The sequence below is a fragment of the Danio rerio genome, chromosome 16 (assembly GCF_049306965.1).
Source record: "Danio rerio strain Tuebingen ecotype United States chromosome 16, GRCz12tu, whole genome shotgun sequence".
Classification (NCBI taxonomy): Eukaryota; Metazoa; Chordata; class Actinopteri; order Cypriniformes; family Danionidae; genus Danio; species Danio rerio.
Genome location: NC_133191.1, coordinates 12,466,810 through 12,482,939, shown reverse-complemented (window position 1 = coordinate 12,482,939; position 16,130 = coordinate 12,466,810). Strand labels below are relative to the sequence as shown.

Genomic DNA, 16,130 nt, shown 5'->3' with positions numbered 1-16,130 from the left:
GACATCTTGACCTATTTACTGTACAATTTGATACCTAACAAAGCATTTCTGAGCATGAAACCAGTACCTGTTCACTAGTGTTAAGTCACAGTGTTAAGTACTCAAACAGTTACAGTATGTGAAACTGAACTAAACAGTGTCGTGATCTCATTTCCAGATGACTCGTACTCTCACTACTCTCTATCTGTTCATGGCTGTCGTCTGTCTCTCTTCTACTGGCCGGATGTGTCCGCCGCCAGACCCGTCAAATTCCTCTGGAAACTGGAGCAGGTAAACGAACCATGACAGCACATTTTGGCTGCTTGACTTCTGTCGCACACAATCTGCCTGTCAGGATCTGATCGTCTTGTTTTGCATCATGTAAGTACATGTGGATGTTTTCGAGCTGAGCTGAGTTTTGTCCTGTGACTCTGACAGGTGTGTGACAGCGAGTGGCATCATCTGTCTCTGAGTGTCCAGTTCCCCTCTGTCACCCTCTATGTGGATGGTGTAACGTTTGACCCGGCTCTCATCCACGACAACGGAGCCATTCCCAACCCCGCACCACACCAGCGGCTGGTCATCGGAGCCTGTTGGGGTAATTTTATCATCATGCACTGATCGGTTTGCTCCAAACCCATAAATGGAAACTTTATTCCTTTTTTGTTAATTTAGACTTCTCCATTCCTGACATTGTAGGCAAGTTATTTCGTTAAGAACGTAGTTCTTTAATTAATGAGTAATAATTACATCTTTAAAAGTGTATTTAAATTATCCCAAATCAAACAAAAAGTGCTCAGGGGTAACTTAAATAAGGTGTCAGTGCTCTTTGGGTAAGAGATTCATCAGAATTAACTGCAAAAATCAGTTCAAGGCACTCTAAAAATGTGAAAAAATATTAAGGATTTAAGCAATAACAATGTCAATAAAGCTTTTTAATATTTTTCCACATTTTTCCAGGGCCTTTTTTGTATTTAAATAACTTTTTTAATTACTTTGGCAGGTAAGTAACTGAATTACTCATTAAGTAATTAAATTACATGACTCAATATTGGTGTACTTAAATCCCTATAAATCTCAATGCATTTAAAATGAAATTAAACTCATTAAACTTTCAGTTCTTTAAATCTGTCAAACATGGCTATTTACGTTTAGTAAAAAAATATGTTAAAAAATTGTAAACATTATGGGCCCTTTATACACACGGCACAATGTGGCACAAGGCGCAACGCAATTGTGTTTTAGCTTGGCGCAAGAGTCATTTTGACGTTTTGCACCACACTGTTTAAATAGCAAATGCATTTGAAAACGAATTAAAGGATTAAAACATTACAAAAATTATTATTTTTAGCTTATATAAATATAAAAACCATACTTTCATGTCTCCATCTCGTGGAGCTTTTTCAGTTTATTCATAATTTGCTTTGGTATAATGTTATCATTTTAACAGTATTATTTATTATATGCCTATTTATATTTGTTTTATTAAAACAAGCTTAGATTTGTCCACCTGTTGGTACCATATGGGGCAAATTATTTGTATTTGGATAACTCATTTTTTTCAACACACTTCGGTATTATTGTTCATGTATTCGTTTTTCTGTAAATTAGAACTGAATTTAGAAATAGTTTTGAAACAAATATTTGCAATTGAACAAACAAAATTATGTATAGGCTAATGGATGTCTGTACGTACAACACCGTTTTCTTATCCACAAGAGTGAAAGTGAAAGTAAAAAATGAGGAGGCTTATTTCTCATTCTTGAGCTGTAAGTGTTCTGTTTAACTTTTTTCTCTCTAGTTGAAGCGTTCTGTTTATCCACTTACAAAGTTCATCATGTAAATAGCAAATGCGCTATGTATCTTTGTAAGTTTCCTACTCAAATAATTGTTTCTTATGTGCAGTTGCCAGACAAATCTAACTATTTTCCATCTTTATTATTTAAAGTATCTGTATAACAAAAAATACACAATTGCTCTGCTTCTTGCTTTCAAAAATGTTAAGATGCTATTTTTTTTTAGATCATCTCCGTAAACCGCATTTGCAGCCTTGAAGGCACAATATGTAAAATCTTGTCATTCAAATATCCCAAAACAATTAGAACAGTGTTATATATTTTGCTAACTTAAGTACTTACATTATCCGAAGTTTTGAGGAATGTTTAAATGCAGAGAAATAAGCTATTTTAAGGCTCATTAATGACACAGATTATGTGGTTTCATAGAAAACAGAAAGACACCAAAGATGCTTTAATATGATATGTGACTACACAGAGCAGCATTATAACAGCTTTAAATGTATTTAGTATTATTAAACAGTGCTGCTTCTTCCTCACATGATTTGTGACTGAAAGAACCGGAAGTCTAATAGCATAATAAAAGCTCTTCTGATTGCATGCCATGTTGCACTTGTCTCTCAGCAGCAAATGCTTCAGCGGTCTCGTTTCACTTTGATGGCTTTCAGCCTTACTCTGCTTCATACTACCATGATAATAAGTTTGAATACTTTAGCTCATCTATGAAGATGATTTGTGCAGAACGTCAGAACGTGAAGACGACAACTCCCAGGATTCCACACTCAATCACAACCATAGCGTAAATTCTATTTAACATTAGGGGGGACAATAAATATAAAATTTCATGAGCAATTTTTGAAGGGGACACAAACAATATTGTCAAATTGTGCATGTATATATGTACTTATATATGTCTAGAAGTGCCCACGTTAATTAAGACACTTAAGAACAGAATAGAAATTGATTATACAAAAAAAAATAGGGTGTCAGTTCGGACACAGCACAGTGCTCATTTAGTAAATGCACAGCTAAACAGTATGCTAATGGTAAACGCTAATGTAAAGTTAGCACTATGCCAAGTCATTCATTCATTTTCGGCTTAGTCCCTTTATTAATCAGTGGTCGCCACAGGGGAATGAACCGCCTACTTATCCAGCATCTGTTTTACGCAATGCATGCTCTTCCAGCCGCAACCTAACACTGGGAAACACCCACACACACTCATTCACACACATACTATGGCCAATTTAGCTCGTTCAATTCACCTATAGCGCATGTGTTTGGATGTGGGGGAAACCGGAGCACCAGGAGTAAACCCATGTGAACATGGGGGAAACATGCAAACTCAGCGCAGAAATGCCGACTGACCCAGCCAAGCCTTGAACCAGTGACCTTCTTGCTGCTTGAGACGATCGTGCTACCCATTGCACCACCGTGACACGTACCATGCCAAGTCATCACAAATAAGATAACGAATAGGATATGGCTTTATCATGTTAGTTGTGGTGCACTTTGCAACAAGCTATTGTAAACAAGGAGCTAATGTTAACTAGAGAAGTAATATTTTAATCGCTAAAATAGCAGATTCATGGAAAATTTCCTCAGTAATCAGCATTTCTGGCGCAATTAATTTATGAATGAGTGTGTATAAACTATAGTAAGGACATTCGATTTATTTACAGTGAATAAAATACCCAACTTGCTGAAGTTCAACATTAACTGAGCTGCAGCCACACACCTGACTTGTGTGTGCAGTAGGTGAGATAGATTGGGTAAGCATGCAGTGGGCCAAACCACTGCGATGAAAGGGCAGGGGGAACTGTTTCTAAATGTGTTTTTGCATTTCGTCACCTCAGAATTCTATCTGACATTTTTGTCAATTTTGTTATTGACATATTCTTATTAAATGACAACTTATTTACATTATTTTAAAAGTTGTTTACATTTTAAGACGTACATTTTTTTTTTAATACAAATGTTACACACATACTGTTTGCTATGGAATGCAAAAACTTTAAAGGTCAATATCTTTAAAATCATTCAGAGCGCAGATAGAACTTTATAATTCCAAGATTAAAATTATCTTATTAAAATATCTTGTTTCTGCTTTAACTAATTAATGGGCAGGGGGTCTAAATTTGAGAATTTGAATGTGGCAATCTACTTAAAATAGGCATTTGGCCATGAGAAATTAATATTGGTGTGGCAAATGTTGAGATGGCGTGGGTATATCAGCAGTAGGTGGAGCAGAAATCTGTAGTCATGTTCTTTTCCGAGACTCTGTGTGTTTCTGCTATTAATAGACTCATGTATTATTCAGCTAAACAGAAGTGTTCTTACACACTGTGGCACTCATTTAGTACGTGTGTGTGGTAAAAAAAAAAAAAGGCCAAGCTTTCAGTCTCCCGCTGTTTTGCTATCTGGGTCACCATGTCTGTGCTAATCATCTTTTAAATAATGGTTGACACTAGGCTGGGGATTTAAGTAATAGCTCTCCTAATAATGACAATTCTGCAATTGTTTGCCCACACTTGTTTCATTTTAAATCATACACTGTAATTTTCTTTGCAACCTGTTATCGTCGTGTAGCTTTTGCTGCCTAACACCAATTTATAGTCAGGGACTCCATTAAAAAGTTGAAAAACAGCCCTATGAAATTATATAAAAACCCCAAAGTGTACATATCCCATCCTGGTTAAAAATAGTGTAACTATGCAAAAATCGGCTGTTTATCAGTATATCAGGGCCCTATGAAATCGTCTTTCTCCCTAATATATTTCACTATTAGACTTTCCTCTTTGTTCAGGTTTGTTTTTTTTGGATTCTATTTTCCCATTTCCCATTTTTCTGGAAGGCTCAAATAACATTTTGTAATCAAAAAGCATATCCAGTTAAATAGAATTATTAGACGTATTCAATTTAATTACAGTTAAGCTTGACAGTAAATTACAAATTCTGTTTTATGTTAGAATTAAAACAAAAGAAAAAACTGTTAAATAATTATTCCTTTAATATAATGTTGTCATTCTTCTTATTTGTAGTATTATTATTGTCGTTGATATTATTTTTGTTATTGTTATTATTTCTTTTATTAGCGTTCTATTATAAAATACTGAGCTTCTGTTTTTACTGCATTGTTAATACAGCCCTATATATATATAGGAAATTTTCCATATATATACATATATACATACAGCTGAAGTCAGAATTATTAACCCCTCTGAATTATTAGCCCCCCTGTTTATTTTTTTCCCCAATTTCTGTTTAAAATATAGAAAAAGTTAATACAACACGTTTTTTAAGCATAATAGTTTTAATAACTCATTTCTAATAACTGATTTATTTTATTTTTGCCATGATGACAATAAATAACATTTTACAGTATCTTAAAGTGACATTTACAGGCTTAACTAGGTTAATTAGGTTAATTAGGCAGGTTAGGGTAATTAGGCAAGTTATTGTATAAAAATGGCTTGTTCTGTAGACTATCGAAAAAAATTGCTTAGAGGAGCTAATAATTTTAATCTTAATATGGTTCATAAAAAAATTAAAACTGCTTTTATTCTAGTCAAAATAAAATTAAGACTTTTTCCAGAAGAAAAAATGTTATCAGACATACTGTGAAAGTTTTTTTTTTAGCAAAGTTCCATTAAACAGTGACAAATGTGATAATGAATACATACATGTATCTAAAACAAACAACAGCAACCTTGAAGAGACAATTGACTTTTTAAAAATGGTTTAAATGGCATGTCGATAAGTAAAGAATTGATCATACTTTAAAATGTTAGATGAACATTTTCTTTCAAATAAATCGATTCAGCCTTTTATTTGCTTTGCTTTTTTCCCTGTAGAGCCAGAGGAGAAACCGAAAGACATTGTGAACAACACCATGCCAGAGAATAAAGACACAGGTAAGATTTACACCAGGACAGTGTGTGTGTGTGTGCATTCGTGCGTGCGCAAGATCAATAAAGATATTAAGTTAAATGACGACGTGTAATGCTCTTTAAAAGCCTGTATTGATTCACTCACACATTCACCCATACACACACACACACACATTTCTGCTACTAATTAATTTTTTACTTATTTTATATAACTTATACAACAGAGCTGATGTTTTCCAACAAAAATGTTTACCCATTTTTAAAAAAAAATTTTTTTTAATTTTTGACTTTAAATCCAAATGGCATGTCTCAAACACAATTTATGTATTTACATCATATTGTTTTTTTTTTTTAAGTAAATGATAACACTAAGGAAGTTAATAATTAATGCACTATTAAAAACAAAAAAAAGATGTTTTGTGCAAATGTTAATTTAACAAATTAGATTACAAAATATTTGCAAAAAAGTTAAAAGTTAGACTCAATGTATGTGTACATGGAGTTTTAATTTCAGTCAGCCAGCCCCAGGGCTTCCAGTTAATTGTCATCCCAAACAAAATCGCCACGTTTACCATCTAATTTCTTTAAAAAACAGAGGTCTTCTCTGCCTGGCTGGGATACGATATAAAATGGGTATCAGACCAAACAAGAAGCACTGCATTAAGTTATATTTTTCCATGCCATGTCTTTAAAATATGGAAATTAATTTTACCCCAGTATTTTCAATTAAGTTTCTGCTCTAATGACGGTGCCTGTGCTTAAACGGTCTTTCAAGTCCTTTTACGCTTTAACAACCAAATGGATGCTTAAGTCTATTCAACTGATTATATTTTAATTACATTGCAACATTAATGCTGTAAAAGGAACCATATGAAATTAAAATAGTCACATAAAACTCTTACCGGAAGATCACCATTGGCTGAAAACACTAGCTGTGCATATAGCCCATTACTTCATAATAATTGAAGCAGAATGTATGATTCAGGAGGCTGAGATATTCAAACATAGGTATAGTGGGAATTTATATTTTCCAGACAAAATGACACAAAATACACTTACAAATATTATTTTTAGAGAAAACTTTATATAATTTTTGAGATTCAAGTTTTAAATTTATATATATATATATATATATATATATATATATATATATATATATATATATATATATATATATATATATATATATATATATGTTTGTGTGTAAAATAAAAGGTTTCTCTAGGACATTGATTGCAAACTCAATTTCTGGAGGGCCGCAGCCCTGCACAGTTTAGTTCCAATCCTAATTAAACACACCTGATCAAACTAATTGAGTCCTTCAGGCTTGTTTGAAACCTACAGGTAAGTGTGTTGGATCAGGGTTGGAACTAAACTGTGCAGGGCTGTGGCCCTCCGGGAATTGAGTTTGACATCCCTGCTCTAGGAGATGCAAAATGGAGACACAATTATGAAATCACTAATATATATCTCATTTTGGCTCATAGGAAAGTTCGTCAGTGGTTATAAAGGGCTTTTGTCAGGCGTGACGGTGCGTCCGGGAAATGTGGAGCCACACAGTGTTGTGGAGTGTCTGTATGCCTGTCGAGAGGGGCTGGATTTCGGAGACCTTGAGACTCTGGGCTCAGGCATGAAGGTACATTAAAAAGCATTTGTTTTAGGTCACCTTACTTATAGTGTGGTAATACATATAACCCCAGTGTCCTGTTTTCAGGTGCATGTGAACCCGAGTCAGTCAGTGCTGGTGTTAGAGGGAGACGACATTGAAAGCTTCAACCGTGCCGTTCAGCAGGTGACGTACAGAAACTCTCTACGATTCGCCACTCCTGGTGTCCGACCACTCAAACTCACCACCTCTCTCAGGTACACAAACATCTACACACTACAATAATAATTTATTACTGATTACATAATATGTTTGTGCTCAAGTGGACTGTAAAATAAAGTGCCAATTACATACTGAAAGTATACATACCTGCATGTACATAAAGTCACACTGTACTAAATAGGCAGCAAACAATCATAAACCATGGCTGCATTCAAAATTACATACTTCCCTACTATTTAGTATGTAAAAAAAAGTATGTGAGCTGAGTAGTATGTCCGAATTCAGAGTAATTGAACAAAACAATAGGCGATGACCTGCTTCTTCAGACAAGCTTCTGTAGTGCTCATCTAACAGATATTTAACTGACCCATTCACTTGATGTGTTTAGGTCATGTAATGTTGACAAATAATAGATGTAGTAGGTTTTAGTTCCATTAATAATATTCCCATTCATACTTTATAGAATATACTTTTCTAACGGTCATCTAATAAATTCAATTTCAAATATGGCACCTACATAAGTAGTATGCGAATACAGACACAGCTTATGAAAACTAGGGTCTAGGGTCGCAAAAACAGAGTAGGCAAAACATGCACAGTCACACCCTAAGAAATTATAACACCAGGGAAGCAATAATGAGCACTGAATATGTGTGGAAATGGGGCTTATATTTGTGTGTGTGTGTGTGTGTGTGTGTGTGTGTGTGTGTGTGTGTGTGTGTGTGTGTGTGTGTGTGTGTGTGTGTGTAATGTCCTACAGCTTTGTTAGTGTAATCAGAGTCTGTATGGGTCACAGCTGTGGTGGGTTGATTAGCGCAATGCCTGGTGGGAGGTGTAGTCTGGCTAAAAGGCTCTTGATAACTGTGAAACTAGAAGTGCTTCTAGAAGTGCACAGATGTTGTTTTTATGAATCACAAGTATCTCTATAGTTCCTTTACTGTGTTGAATTTCAGCAAAGTCCCTTAAAGGCAAGTCATTTCACTCTGCCGCCACCTTTGAAACACCTCTCGGGCAGTATGCTCAGGCATTCTGTCTAAATGGGGAAACATCAAATTTTCTAAAACTGCTCGTCAAGCTTACTATTGAATTTTATTTTAGGAATCACCAATAAAATTAAACAACAGCTGTCTCTTTAGTTTAATTTCTAAGCATCCAAATCACACAAAATCAGCAGAAACTCACATCTGTTTTGAGCCCTGCCCCCCGGAATATTGTCAGTCTATAGCGGTCGATGATTGTCTCCTGTACTCGAAGGCGGGCTTTATTCGCCATATAGCGATCGATGATTGGCTCCTGTATTAGAAGGCGGGCTTTTTTCGCCATATAGCGATTGATGATTGGCTCCTGTACTAGAAGGCGGGCTTTATTCGCCATATAGCGATCGATGATTGGCTCCTGTATTAGAAGGCGGGCTTTATTCGCCATATAGCGATTGATGATTGGCTCCTGTACTAGAAGGCGGGCTTTATTCGCCATATAGCGATCGATGATTGGCTCCTGTATTAGAAGGCGGGCTTTATTCGCCATATAGCGATTGATGATTGGCTCCTGTACTAGAAGGCGGGCTTTATTCGCCATATAGCGATTGATGATTGGCTCCTGTACTAGAGGGTGGGCTTTATTTGCCATATAGTGATCGATGATTGGCTCCTGTATTAGAAAGCGGGCTTTAATCGCCATATAGCGATCGATAGTTGGCTCCTATACTAGAAGGCAGGCTTTATTCGCCATATAGCGATCGATGATTGTCTCCTGTATTAGAAGGCGGGCTTTATTCGCCATGTAGCATTCGATGATTGGCTCCTGTACAAGTAGGCGGGCTTTATTTGCCATATAGCGTTCGATGATTGGCTCCTGTACAAGAAGGCGGGCTTTATTCGCCATATAGCGTTCGATGATTGGCTCCTGTACTAGTAGGCGGGCTTTATTCGCCATATGGCAATCGATGATTGGCTCTTGTACAAGTAGGCGGACTTTATTCTGCATATTAATCAGTTTTCCCCATTCAAAAAGATACAAGTGACATGTCTTGTGTATTCTATAGTCTTTGACATCAGTCAGCCCAGAGGCTTCCAGAAGAGCTTTGAGAAATGTACTGTACATTTTTACAATAACTATAATATATGCTTTACTTTGCTGTTCAAATAAACCACATATCTCACATATGTCAACAAGGGGTCTTGCTATGTTATCTAGAATTTCTTAATACATAGCAACCTAGAAAAACACTAGCATGCAGTGAATGTACACAGGTTGTATATTGTTGAACTTCTCTTGTGCCGCAGGTGTTTCAGTGAGGAGAGTTGTCTCTCTCTCAGACAGCTGGAGGGTTACCTGGTCGTTCTCCAGCCTGACGCACCTCAGATCTCCCTCTCCGGGGTGGGACCCCATCTGGCCCGTCCAGCTGCTGAGTTTGAGGGTCCTCAAGGGGTTCCCTTGTTCCCTGAGCTCCGAATCGTCTGCTCCTTGTCTCACGCTGTGAACACAGCTGCTCAGGGCATGGAGGGAGGGGGTAAGAATTCAACATTTCACCTAAACCAGTAATCCTTGAACCCACTGCATGACGGATCACCTCTATAAGGGCTTTTGCAGTTAAATGGATTCTGTTCATTTATTCTGGGAAAACGATCTTCACTTCAAACCCTGTTATGGCCAAGAGGCTTGACTTTATGAATGCCTAATAACTAAAGATCAGCAGTATAAGAGCTTGTTTTGCTTCTTTCCAGAGGCACTGCATGCTTGATAGACTTCCCATTAAAGACGTCAAGGTCAAGGCATCGTCATTAGTATGCTAGTGTAGTCTGTCAATAGAGAACAAGAGCAAAATAAGCAAATTCAATTACTTATTCACCCAAAGTTTAACCTGTACTCACTCTGTTATCTGTAACTTTGGGCTTGTGCAATGCAGAAGAACTTTGCTCCTCTCTCACTTCTGTGTTATGGCCAAAGGGTAGAGAGTTATTGAGTCTGTTTCTGTCCTTTATCAGCGCTGATGTCAGACGCCGTCGCTCACACTCTGGATGGGTGTGAAGTCCAGCCCTTGGGGGAGGAGCTAAACACTGAGAGGGAGGAGCTTCTGGTTGACATGGAGTCTTTGAGAGAGAGGGGGCTCGACATCATCAACACAACGGCCTACATTGCCATTACTGGTAATTTTGACTAATCATTACTAAGTTTGCCAGCAGTGGTAATCACTTATAATTATACTACTTTGTATGTATACAATAAAATATTTGGACACTTACAATGGACAATTTCAGTGAAAACAAAATAACCTGTTGTGTTTGTGTATCTGTTTTTTTTGTTTTGTTTTTTTGTTGATTATATATTCAATTTTAAACCACTTATTTATGAGGTGGATAATGTTTAATGTTTTTAAACAAATGCCAATTTGGTTTCATATTTAATGTAAAACTTTTGTACTTTTGTATCTGTTAATGTTAATCATAGACACTACCATTCAAAGGTTTTAGGTCAGATTGTTTTAAAGGCCCAATTCCCAATTCTCTGGGTTAGGAGTGTATCAATTCTCTGTAGCTTGAAGGTGTAGGGCTAAGGGTAAGGGCTAGATACCCCTTCAAATGGAGATTTTCCATTTTTACCATCTTCAACGGCAGGAGATGCACAAACTAATATTTTTTTGTCAAAAACAACAAACAAACACATGTTTTAATACGTTCATAACGGCGTTATGACTGTATTAAAACTCTAAAATAAAAAACAATAAATTTCACTCTCTATAATCCCTAATAATAACTCTTGCATAGCAGTATAACATACTTTCACCCGATGACACTGGAATCCCCTGTTAGAAAAGTCTAGTGGCTGGGAATGACCTTTTTACAGTGTCTGCTATGATGTTAATGTATTTTTGTGTGTTTACGTAGATGAATATGGCCATGGTGTAAATACACAGTGCAGCTACAATCATATTGCCACATTATAGGATTATAATAACCTGATATTATTCAGTGATTTCCTGGAGATAAATACCAAAAAATAATGCAGTTGGAATTACTACATCAGTCGCGATCGTCGATCTCATATGAAGCAAGAGATCGCGTTGACATATGATGATGTGTACAGGTTTTGTAGTGCTGTCCCATTTCTTAGGGGTAAATTTTGAAGCCCTTCCCCTTCACACTCTGTTTCAAGGGCCAAGGCGAAGGCATTTATTTGATCAAAAATACAGTATAAACTGTGATGTTGTAAAATATCGTTACAGTAAAAAATTTTCAGTTTTGGTACAATAAAAAAGCTATTGATTCCTGTAATGAAAAATAATTTCTCCAGTCTTCACTGTCACATGATCCTTTATATGTCATTTTAATGTGTTGATTTGCTGCTAAAGAAGCAATTATTATTATTATTATTATTATTATTATTATTATTATTATCATCTAATAGTTTTGCTTTCTTAATAACTTTTTTTTCCAGGACTCTTTGATGAACAGACAAACCAAAAGAAAAGAATTGATTATTTTGTGTATTAATACGCATTTTTAAGTATACTGTATAAGTATAAAAGGGAAGAACTATATACATAATATCAGAAAAATATATAAATAAAGAGCGTGTCATGCTAAATTAATGTAAAACAGGTCAAAATAATCTGTTGTTACCTACATCTTAGATGACAGTGTTTATCCTACATTCTATTTAATAATGAAGATCAAACTATCATGTGTTTGTTTCCAATGAAGAATGGTTGGAATCTTTAGTCTGTTAATTAATGCTATGGATCGATTCCATCTAACAATATATATAAAATGGGATGGCCATTGCTTTATTGACAAGAACTAATGATTGTTGTCTGTCCAGCTCTTAAACCTGAGAAAAAGTTTGGTTTTGGTTTAAAGTCAGGATTACTGAAGAACCATTATTACTGTTTTATTGCATTACTGACACTTTTAATCACTTCAGGGCATCTTTGCCAAATAAAAACAATGATTTTATACTAAAAAAGAAACTTAACCCAAACGTTTGAACAATCGTGTGTGTGTAATAAAGCATTACATTATTTTAGAAAGAAAACAGCAACATGTAAGCCCTTACCTTTCTCTTTTTCAGGTGCGGAGTCTATTTCTGTGTATGAGGATGTGCTACGCTCTATTCACTATCGCTTAGCAAAGGGCTCAGCTCGTTTTGAACGAAGGTTTCGTCTGTCGTGCTCAGAAATGAATGGTCGCTACACCAGTAATGAGCTCACATTGGAGGTAATAAACATTACTGAACTCATCACACCTACACTGTTAGACATTTCAAAGGGTTTTTACAGTAACTTACTGGCAACACTGTTGCCAGTAAGTTACTGTATTTTAGATTTACAGTATACAACTGTAAATCCGTTTACAGCATGTTACCGTAGTGTCTGAAAATGGTTAACTACTGTAAAAACCTAAGTTAACAGTTAGCTACTGTAAACCTTTTAATTTTGTCCTAAATATTTTATAATATAATTTTATTAATATTATTTTAATACTATAGACCTAAAAACGACACAATTACAAAATATTAATAAAATAAACACTCTTTATTTAAAACATTGGAGATGCTTAAAACAAGCTTAAAAATGTGTAAAAACATTACATTTCAATCATTCAAAATATTTTATTTTAAGAAAAAAAAAACATTGAAAATGACAAAGCACATTAACATACATGTACAAAACTAATTTAAGTGTCTGACCTGCATATTGTTGAGAAAAAAAAAACAATTGTACTAAGTACTACTGACATTAAACCAGACACAATTACAAAATATTCCATTCTTTAAAACATTTATAATGCTTAAAGAATTTAAGGAAAATGTGTGAAAATTACATTAAGCAATAAAATCAACACATTAAAAATAAATAAATCACACAAAGCACTAGAACATACATGTACAATAAAAATTTAAACTTCTGAATTGCATATTGTTGGAAAAATAAATATTTGTAACTATTAGCCGACTCAGAAACAACCCAACTTTAAAATATTACTAGTTCTGGTGTCAAATGCTCAACAAGGTCTGAATTCACATGTTCAAATGCAATTCATCTTTATTTCTATTGCACTTTTACAATGTAGATCAATGATGTCAAAGCAGCTTAACATAGAAGTTCTTATAAATTGAAGCTGCTTCAGTCCAGTTTTCAGAATTGAAGCAGTAAATGTCACTGCTGAAAGTCCAAACACTGAAGAGCAAATCCACCGATCCACCAATTGTAGCCAAGTGATCCAGTGGCATGGAACAAACTTCACCAACTGACGAAAGTGTAGAATAAAATCCCTTGAGAGATACCAGGCTCAGTTGGGCACGACCAGTTCTCCTCTAGCCAAACTTGTGCAAGGCCGCAGTCTAGGCACCAGAGGCTTGAAAGTTCACCAGTGGGTGGTCAGGCTGGCCCATTGGATCAATGCGGAAACTCATTGATCACGTGTGTCTTTTAGGATTCACTCCTCCATGACCACCACAGCATCTAGTCAGGATTTGGCCCAGTCCAGGATTATGAAGAACTCTGGATAAGGACAAACAGACTAACATAAGCATAGAAGAAGCTTGTTTAAAAAAAATAAATCATATACTGGTTAATTATTTTGAAGCATGGCAGCTAGGTTGGGGTAGTTTTCAGCTGGTACTGAGCAACTGGCTCCTGCTCATAACCTGCTCACTACCATGTTTAAAAGATAACTAACCAGAATGTCCTGTTTATTTTTTTCCCTAACAAGGTTTTACAAAAACATTGTAGCATTTGTGATGGGTTGATTCACTGCAGGACAGATTAGACTATTTGTTTTATGTATTCCTAATAAACTAAAACTGACTGAATACTGATAAAACTATTGAGAGTGTCTCACCTAATCCAAGTTCTCAGTTAGCTGGTGAAAGAAGGATAACTCACTGTTGTTCATGGTTGTCATTCTCTTCACTACTTCTCCTGCTATCTTCTGGCTCACTCTGGTTGTTGCTGTGCATTTTGATTCATCCTCTGGAATTATTTATACAAAAAATTGTATTATTTTATTTATTACAAAATATTTAGGCAACATGAAATGGGGAAAAAGACATTTAATACATAGACAAATGCATGTATCCCAATACTAATTATTGGATTTTGAAATGTCTGACCCATGACAGACCTCAATCTGCTCAAAAATATTATAAACAAAGATGAAAAAAAAACCTACTAAATGGTTTAATAAAAAAGGGAAAACGATTTTTTTATTAAGCTAGCAACTAAACATGTGACACATTTTGTATTAAAAGTAACGTTACTATATTGAGAAACAAATAGATGTACAGTACTTACTGTTGTATGAGGTCCAGTTTGCACAGGCAGGCTCCCAGTATTCTATATTGAGACCATAAAAAAGCCAAAAATACAGATAAGAATACCATGCTACAATCCACAACCTCCACACAACTTTTTTTTATTTGTTTACCTTGGTTGCTTACTGGTCTTGCTTATTTTTTAAGCATAAGGCTGTGCTGATCAAGATGTTCCTCTGAAATGTTGTTTGTTTCTTCAGACAAAACCTGCTGCTGTGCCAGTGCCATATCTAAACAGAAAAAAATATAATGGTAACAATTATGTTAAACCAAATGTCAAGAGTTGTGATAAAAAAATAATTAGCAAACAATAAATAGCAAAAAGGTGGTTATTAGCATAATGCATAGAGGTAAAATTGGTTTTATATTAGCAGATTCAGACTTCCCCCTTAATAATTTAATTTCATAAAAGTATTATTTGCAAACTCTAAATAGCGAAATCATTTTAGCAGCTAATGACTATCAAAGTACAACATGCTCACGGTCAAATAAACAGTGTTAATGTTGATTTCAAGTCATACTGGCATGCTAATTCTGATCGAATATTCAAAGTAACATGGTAAACAGTATAGAGTCTTCTAAATGAACGAATGTGCGAATATAAAACCAACTTTACCTCTATGCATATTGTAACGTTATCGATTTACGTTAACGTTTTTATAGGTTACGTCGCGATGTTATTTTCTCAAGCTAACGTTATAAGTTACTCTAAACCAGAGAAAAATAAGTTCACAACATCTAATATATAGTATAAATCAATATAAGTTAAACGTTGCACGTTAAAATGAGTTTGAGTCCAATTCAGTAAAAACTTAGCTCAGTTTAGCTAACAGTTAACATTACCATTTTAAGATCGCTTCAGCCAATGTTGCCGAGCAAACAAATGCTAATAGAGGTGCTCAAATCAATGTCGAGTGTTGTAAGCACAGACAGACGCGCTTTTACCTGGATTATTTGTTGGTCTTTCATTCATATTCTTCTGGGGGAAAACACTCTCTGCCGGACCGTTGTCTCGTGCTAAGTGTCCTCCAAAACTGTCTGCATACCTCTGGTTCCCTCCTAAACCAAAACCCGCTGCAACACCGGTTCCTATGTAAATAAATAAAAAGATATGACGAGAACAATGGCTAATAGTCATAAACAGTCTTATTTAAAGTAATAGTAGTGTTAATGTAATAAATTAAATAAAGGTAACATCTTAATAGATGATATATTTCTCAAATGGGCGAAATAACGCCAAGCCAGAGAAAATAATAATAGCCAACTTTATACTTTACTTTGTTCTATTCTCGTCCACAAAACATTCTGTAAAATGAAACACTG

General features: G+C 35.3%; 1 protein-coding gene and 1 long non-coding RNA gene across 3 annotated transcripts in view; one reads left to right on the top strand and one right to left on the bottom strand.

Moving 5' to 3' along the window:
* clstn3 (calsyntenin 3) overlaps positions 1 to 16,130 on the top strand; it is a 68,388-nt gene that overhangs the window by 37,566 nt on the left and 14,692 nt on the right. For both annotated transcript variants that reach the window (XM_073925007.1, NM_001423876.1), the window contains 8 exon segments: positions 158 to 270; positions 418 to 577; positions 5,630 to 5,689; positions 7,153 to 7,301; positions 7,380 to 7,528; positions 9,779 to 10,005; positions 10,481 to 10,642; positions 12,564 to 12,709. In XM_073925007.1, coding sequence (XP_073781108.1) covers positions 158 to 270; positions 418 to 577; positions 5,630 to 5,689; positions 7,153 to 7,301; positions 7,380 to 7,528; positions 9,779 to 10,005; positions 10,481 to 10,642; positions 12,564 to 12,709 — 1,166 coding nt within the window.
* Positions 13,084 to 15,805, bottom strand: LOC141378178 (uncharacterized). The gene is made up of 5 exons (XR_012392034.1): positions 15,753 to 15,805; positions 14,921 to 15,037; positions 14,788 to 14,829; positions 14,380 to 14,466; positions 13,084 to 13,995 (listed from the first exon to the last, which is right to left on the bottom strand). It is a non-coding gene; the product is annotated as an uncharacterized lncRNA (long non-coding RNA).